We start from the raw sequence: 7500 nt of genomic DNA on the forward strand, positions 1-7500 counted from the left end.
CCTCCTACCCTCTTTCATCCGGGGCTTTCCTGTACAGCTTTTGAACTCCTCCATGTCTTTGTGATGAGAGGGCTTAGTGGAAGACATTAAACTCTAATGGGTACTCTTTTCTGTCAAAGGTTGACTAAACATTCCCAGTGGTTCTGCCTCTCCGGGAACCACAAGGACGGCAATTTACTGAAAAGATCACCGTGCATCTGCATGTTTGAGACATCATAGATGTACACAGCACACATTTATGTCGTATGTCAGGCAGGCATAGGTTGAGACATCATATATGTACACAGCACACATTTACGTCGTATGTCAGGCAGGCATAGGTTGAGGATCAGTTTATCCACCTGGCTGAAGTGAAACAACTCTTTGATCTTTCAGCCATGTTGGCTTCCTGCTCAGGTGGTGTATAATCTTAATAGTTGTGTTGTGGCATCTATTGGTCATGTTTTATTTATTATATATATATATACTGTAAATAATCTTAATAGTTATGTCTTTGGCATCCACTACAAAGCACTCCAAAGTTTTCTTTGTGTGTGTGTGTGTGTGTGTGTTTTATCATCTCTCAATGTGAAAAAACAAACAAACAAACATGGCAAAGGATTACAGATGCTATCCACTTTTCCATTTGCCTACCAGTGTTGGAAAGCAGCTGTTTGCTTTCTTTGTGAGATTTGACCGACTAAGAATGTCATCCCTAATCCTTGTGTGACGTTTTTTTTCAAATTTCTTTCTTTATTTGTTAATTTTGTGTGAAAGTGTATGTGTGTGTGTGTTGGGGGGGGGGGGGGGGGGGGTTGGAGGGGTCGTTGGGGGTGGGAAGGATGAAGTCTGCTTAGTGGCAGCTCACAATGAGGCCCTTCTGTGTGTGGAGTGCTGCACGGCTGCCTGGCATTATATCCGTCTGGCCCGGCGCTCGCTCCCGCTCGGCTCTGGAGGAGGCGCTGTGGAAAGTGCAGCTAGCTGAGGAACAATCACGGGAAAGTTATGAAAGGACTCACCAGCCTTGCACTATTGTTCTGCAGAAAAGAGATATTTACACACACATAAACACACACAAACACACACACACACACACACACACACACACACATAGCATTTTACACATGCAGGGTTGTCCCATTAAGGCTTCAATATATCCAGTGGGGACCTGTGCTGTTCTGTAGCTGCATGCTCTCTGCCAAGGCTTTCTGTCTGGCTCTGGGGTCTGTGCCAGGAGTAAATGTGACTGCAGAAAGACGAGCTGTATGGTCGTGTGAGCGGTGGGTTGCAGCCGCTCCCATCACCTCATGTGTGATGCATCGGGGCACTCAAGAAGGCTTTGGACTGTAAACTCCTCTGCACTGTTTGCTGCAAACCTTTGTGCTGTTGGGATGATCTCTGTAAATGCACCTTATAAGAGAAAAAGCAGTGTGTCTGCACTTGTGGTTCACATTTGATCCTCTGTGTGTGTGTGTGTGTGTGTGTGTGTGTGTGTGTGTGTGTGTGTGTGTGTGTGTGTGTGTGTGTGTGTACAGAATGTCTGTGTGAGCGCCAGGGTACTGTGCCAGAAGTGTGCACTGCATCAGGACGTTGTTTGTGCCGTCAAGGGATAGTTGGAGAGAGGTGCGATGGCTGTCATGAAGGATACCACTCCTTCCCCTACTGCCAGGGTGAGCTGCCTGCATGAACACTGTTACAGTCATTTCTACTCAAAGCAAGTCTACAAGTCCAAAAAGTGGAGATTCACTGTTAAATTGAGTTGTTTAAAAATATCTGTTCCTGTCAAGTGTATCTATGAGTAAAAAGAACAGAATTGAGGAATCCCAGATTCAGTTCACAGTCCACCTCTGGTTCAAGTAACTGTAAACATTCTGGGTCTAAAGAAACCTTTGTGGAGTGGAAAGCTGCGAACATTCTGGGTCTGAAGGAACCTTTCTGGCTGTTTGTATTGTGCTGAATGGTCTGTAGCCTGAATGCATCTTTGTCACGTTTCCCAGAGTGCCGCTGTGATGGCCATGGGGTGGCTGATAGGTCATGTGGGCCCAGAGGCGAGTGCAGATGCCAGCCAAACTTTGCAGGCCAACAGTGTGAACAATGTGCCACAGGGTACTATGGGTACCCATACTGCTCCCGTATGTATATACCCTACCACTCTCCTTATAGGGCCCATGTGTACAGTATATCCATTGCATTTTTACATTGCCTACATTTTTATTCTGGCTACAATATAAATATCTATGTATACCTGTATACTTACATCTATTTGCAACAAGAAATTAATACATCTGCGTATTACCCTTCTTTTTTTTTGACAAACGTTGCCAAATCTTTGCCCCTTTGTGTAACAATAGTCAATTGTTCTATATAGAAATTACAAAACACAATCAAATACCAGTAAGCATGCCAGGACATGATAGTGGATGCTCTTGAGTGAACGCTGTGAGTAGACTTGAGCCAGGTGTCAGCGTAATTTCTCTTTTCTTCCCTCCGTGTCTTAGCATGCCAGTGTTACCCAGAAGGTTCTCGGGGGGATGTGTGTGACCCCGCGTCTGGGCAGTGTGTGTGTCAACCTGGGGTGTCGGGGCAGCGTTGTGACCGCTGCACCAACCCAGGACTCCAATTCCCATACTGCACTGGTATGTCCCGTGTGTTCAAACTGCAGTCCACTCCGCAGTTACATTAGCGTGGTGAGAAAGACAAACCTGTGGTCAAATTTAGATGTTCTCTGAAAGTTTAAAATGAGAAACTTATTTGAAATACTTGTTTTTTATGTGAAAGAAACAAGGGAAACTGAAAACATAGGAAACCAAATATTGGTTACAAATAAAGGAAGCTTCACACCCCATTGCATTGCCAAAATGACTACATGTTTCATATCAACTAAAAACATCAGGTCCAACAAGTTCTTCATGTGTTTGTTTGAAAGATTTTTATTCCAAATCCCTTCAATGTTGAGAGCTGTGTTTCATCTTGGTACCCTGCCTTTGACCTTCCCATTCTAAGAGCCTCACCATCCAGGCACTCAGTTTTACGACCATAGCACACTATAAGCCACAGGGAGACAGTCTGTGTAGGCCACTTGCTCAGTGTTGGCTGTAAATGTCATGTGTGTTTACGTAACTTCCATATGTCTGTTATAATGACTTAGGATCCACTCCAGCTCCCAGCAGCCAGTGCAACCAGGCAGGGTCAGAGGTTGGCATCAAGGACCCTCAGGGGGTAGGTACTGTGTGTGTGTGTGTGTGTGTGTGTGTGTGTGTGTGTGTGTGTGTGAGCTCTTTTGTGTATCAGAGGTGATGTGGTTGGTTTGACAGAACTCTGCTGGAGATTCTCCTCTCTCTGTGTGAAATGTCCCGTGTGTATTTTCCCTGAACACACCCAGACAGATTAACTGTGAGAGAGGTCTCTACTTTTTCAGCTTAAGTGTGGCTGTGGTGGGAAGCTTCCTCCCCACAGTACAAATGTTTTATACCATTCCATGAAATTATTCAGATAAATCGTTGCGAAAATCATAAAGGAAAGCTGACTGGAGCACTGCCCTGGTGTTTACAAGGATCACTATCTTGCCTGGAAGTGGGAATTAACTGCAATCGCAAAAGGAAAGCCACTTCCTTCCATTTTTTCCGAGAGAAACTGGGTTCAGATCAGTGACATCAGAAGTGTAGGCGTGCAGAGGCCTTTCTGTCGGCCTGCTATCTCAAAGTGTAATGTTTTGCTAGTGATATGCTGATATCCATTGTTTGGAGTTTGCAAATCAGCAAAAAGCAACATCTGGCGGAGCATTCTAAAATGGCTGTGGGTGACTGATTTAGTCTGTTTTTCAGCGGAAACTGACATGGATTTCTTATATGCTGAATAAACATCCATTAGATGGGTGTTGTTGGTTGGTGTTGGTGTTCTTACAGGAACATGGAATAGCCTAAAGAATGGATGTTGTCCCTGCTGTGTGTGTGTGTGTGTGTGTGTGTGTGTGTGTGTGTGTGTGTGTGTGTGTGTGTGTGTGTGTGTGTGTGTGTGTGTGTGTGTGTGTAGCAGGCGTCCTGTGTATGCCTACGCTATGTGGAGGGCCCTCGATGTGACCGGTGTAAGCCACTCTACTGGAACCTGGCCCGTGACCACCCCAGCGGCTGCATAGGTGAGTACCAGTGCCAACCAGGTGGTTCTCTGTGCTATCTGAAGACCTATCAGACCCTTTCCCCTTTCCCTCTTCTTTTTGGCACTACCTCTCTCCCCCCCCCTTCCCCCCCCCATCTCTAGTCAGAAATGACAACAGGGCCAGATATTCATCTCTAATCTTGTACACTAATAGAAGTGCCTTCAGTTTTGCCCGCAGGTAAAACTAATACATACGTAGTGGTCACACTTATACATATGAGTGTAGTGGGAAAGTGGAATGTACCCAGCTGCCTATCTGAAATGCCTCAGTCATCTTCAGCAGGCTCAGATTGCCCCTCGGGCACCTGAAAGAAGTGCTGAGTCACTGTGGGTGCTTGACGCATTCTCACTGTTACCAGGGGACAGAATCACGAGAGCCCTTTTTATGCTGTCATTGCAGAGCATGTAATGCGATTTGTAGGTGGGGTGTATTGTCCTCATTGTTTGCCATCATTGTTAGTTAGAGTTTGTTCCAAGGCAGCATGGCAGTGTTTGATCCTGGAATATTAAGTCTTAGAGTCTCTCATACTTTTGGACAAGACTACAAAGCCCAGTGGAGGCTAGGACTGGCCTGGTGGACCACCTGAGTTCAGTGATGACCTCAAAAAGGTGTGAGGATGTGTGTACACTCTCTCTCTCTCTCTCTCTCTCTCTCTCTTTCTCTCTCTCTCTTTCTTTCTCTCTCTCTCTCCTTTCTTTTTCACTCTGCTCTTGTAAAAGTAAAAGCCAGGCTCTGCGTCTGCTCTCGCAGGTCCAGAGCCAGGACCAGGGAAGAACAGCCTTCACCTTTGTCCAGACGTCTGTCTAGAGTTACCGCAGGAATGTTATCGCCCGGCCACTGCCAGGAGGATATATGGACAGGGCAGCGCATACAAAAAAACATTTTTTTTTAATATTCCCTCTGAATTCTTTGGGTTTTACCGTGGCCAGATGTACGGCGTGGCTGCCCCGAGCTTTGATGTGGAGGCCTGGGGGAAACATGCTTTGTGCTCGTGGCTCCTGGGCCATGAAAAGAGACGCGCTTCAGAGTAATCAGAGTCTTTTCATCCACATCCACCTGCAGCTGTCCTGCTCTCTCTTCTCTTCTCCTCACCTCCCGCTCTCTTACCCACTCCTCTTTCTCTTTCTGTCTCTCTCCCTCTCTCTCTCTCTGCCCTTGTCTCATTTTATTTTGCCTAGCTCTGTGGCTTTGAAACATCGCTATTCCTTTTCTTTATCTTTTTTTGGTCTGTTTATCTGTTTTTGTGTTGGACAGATTAAAGCCGTCCCCTACAAAGCTGTTACATGTTCAACCACAATGTGACCGGATTTAAAGCGTGTTTTATATTGTCAATTTAGTTTGGATGACGATGTAACCTCTGTGTCTGTGCATACTTGTGTGGCGGTGTTGAAAGGTTGCTGCATTTGTGTTTCTGGCCTTTGAAATCCAAAGCACAGAGCAGTTCCTCAGCATGGCAGTTCAACTAAAAGCCCAGATGGTTTGTCCTCTGGTGCTGGGCCGCCCAAGGGTACTGATGGCATTGGAGAGATAGGATCTGAGAGCGGAGCGGAGCGGAGCGGGCCTGTAATGTCTGTGTTTTATCTCCCCTCCGGCTGTCTCTGCAGAGTGCACATGTGACGATAAGGGCACGCTGAGCGGAGTGGAGGAGTGCCAGCAGGTGAGGGAGTGTGTGTGTGTGTGTGTGTGTGTGTGTGTGAGTGTGTGTGTGTGTGTGTGTCTGTGTGTGTGTGTGTGTGTGTGTGTGTGTGTGTGTGTGTGAGTGAGAGAGAGAGAGGAAGAGTATATGCCCCTTTGAGTGTGTGTGTGTGTGTGAGAGAGAGAGAGAGGAAGAGTATATGTGTGTGTGTGTGTGTGTGTGTGTGTGTGTGAGAGAGGGTCTGCAGCTCTTTCAAAGAGTTTGTTTTAAATAACCCTCATGGTAAGAACAAATGGAGACTGGCGTAGTACGGTGCAGTGACCTGAGAACAAATGAAGGCATTGTGTAGGTGTCGATTGGTGGGGACATGGCTGAGATTGTGGGTTTTGTGTGTTTTCAGGAAACCGGTGGATGCTACTGCAAGCCCAATACCTGCAGCCACTCCTGCCACATATGCAAGGAGTCCCACTTCCTGCTCCAGAGGAAGAACTATTTTGGTTGCCAAGGTGAGTCACCCCCGCTGTTCACTCAGGGAGTTTGCTCACCCTGGTTAGCAATCACTACAGTGTTTGTGTAAGGTGTCTTACTGTTAATGTTACCTTCATGACTTTTTGTCCTTATTTGTTCAATTATAACACCCTGTATCTGATTCCCTTCCCCTGTCTGAGAGACACATTATGTCTCAGATTAGGGTGGGGCCTCCACATTCAATATCCGTGTTACTCACATCACTCCTGCTCCTCCCCTGCTGATAGGCTGCCAGTGTGATGTGGGCGGGGCCGTGGGGACTGGATGCGATGACCAGACGGGCCAATGCCAGTGCCGGAAGAACATCAGAGGCCGCACCTGCAATGAGTAAGGGACTGGAAGTGTGTTTGTGTGTGTGAGTGTGTGTGTGTGTGTGTGTGTGTGTGTGTGTGTGTGTGTGTGTGTGTGTGTTCAGAGGCCGCCCCTGCAATGAGTAAGGGACTGGAAGTGTTGGCCAGTGTGTGTGTGTTGTGAGAAATTCCACATTCAAGTCACTGTTTCCTCTTGTTATCTCTGTTAACTCCCTTTAATAATAAACCTCTTTGTTATAACACCAGGAGAATATCAGCCAGTCCCTATTTTTAGATGCATTTTATTGCAGATTTTTGAGGGGTTTTGGTGAGACTTGCGGCGTCGATGCACTCTTGAGTTTTTCACATGAGCTTTCGCCTGGCTCTCATGGATCCCATCCTTTTTTGTTTGTTTGTTCCAGACCCGAGCCAAACTTCTACTTCCCCAGCCTCCATCACCTGAAGATTGAGGTGGAGAACGGGATCACCCCCCATGCAAGGCCCGTCCGCTTCGGCTACGACCCCCAGGTGTTCCCACAGTTCAGCTGGAGAGGTTACGCCATCATGTCACCTGCCCAGGTAAGACCGGGTCCACTCTTTGTCCCATTTGAGATTGCCTCATTGGAGACGAGTTATACCTCTACGGCCATGAGTTTTTAGGCAAAATGTGTAAAATATTGTAGTTTGGTAGTTTATTTGACACTGATGCATGAAATAATAGACCCATGCTGCTCCCTTGTTTGTATACTATAGGTGTCTTCTGTAGCTGACCATAAATGTTAATTATGAGCTGTGGTCCTATAGGCCTGTCCTGGTGAATGGGCACAGCTCCTCTCTCTCTCTCTCTCTCTCTCTCTCTCTCTCTCTCTCTCTCGCTCTCCCCCCCTCAAAGGCTTAACATTTTCTATCCC

General features: G+C 46.7%; 1 protein-coding gene across 1 annotated transcript in view; it reads left to right on the forward strand.

The window, feature by feature from the left end:
* The window catches only part of LOC105900502 (laminin subunit alpha-3), a 64269-nt gene that overhangs the window by 23270 nt on the left and 33499 nt on the right, over positions 1–7500 (forward strand). The window contains exons 12-20 of the mRNA XM_042703700.1: positions 1515–1649; positions 1977–2111; positions 2478–2615; positions 3128–3198; positions 4012–4114; positions 5740–5792; positions 6172–6277; positions 6527–6626; positions 7012–7168. Coding sequence (XP_042559634.1) covers positions 1515–1649; positions 1977–2111; positions 2478–2615; positions 3128–3198; positions 4012–4114; positions 5740–5792; positions 6172–6277; positions 6527–6626; positions 7012–7168 — 998 coding nt within the window. The remainder of the gene's footprint in view (positions 1–1514; positions 1650–1976; positions 2112–2477; positions 2616–3127; positions 3199–4011; positions 4115–5739; positions 5793–6171; positions 6278–6526; positions 6627–7011; positions 7169–7500) is intronic.

Source organism: Clupea harengus, chromosome 25 (assembly GCF_900700415.2).
Source record: "Clupea harengus chromosome 25, Ch_v2.0.2, whole genome shotgun sequence".
NCBI classification, from domain to species: domain Eukaryota; kingdom Metazoa; phylum Chordata; class Actinopteri; order Clupeiformes; family Clupeidae; genus Clupea; species Clupea harengus.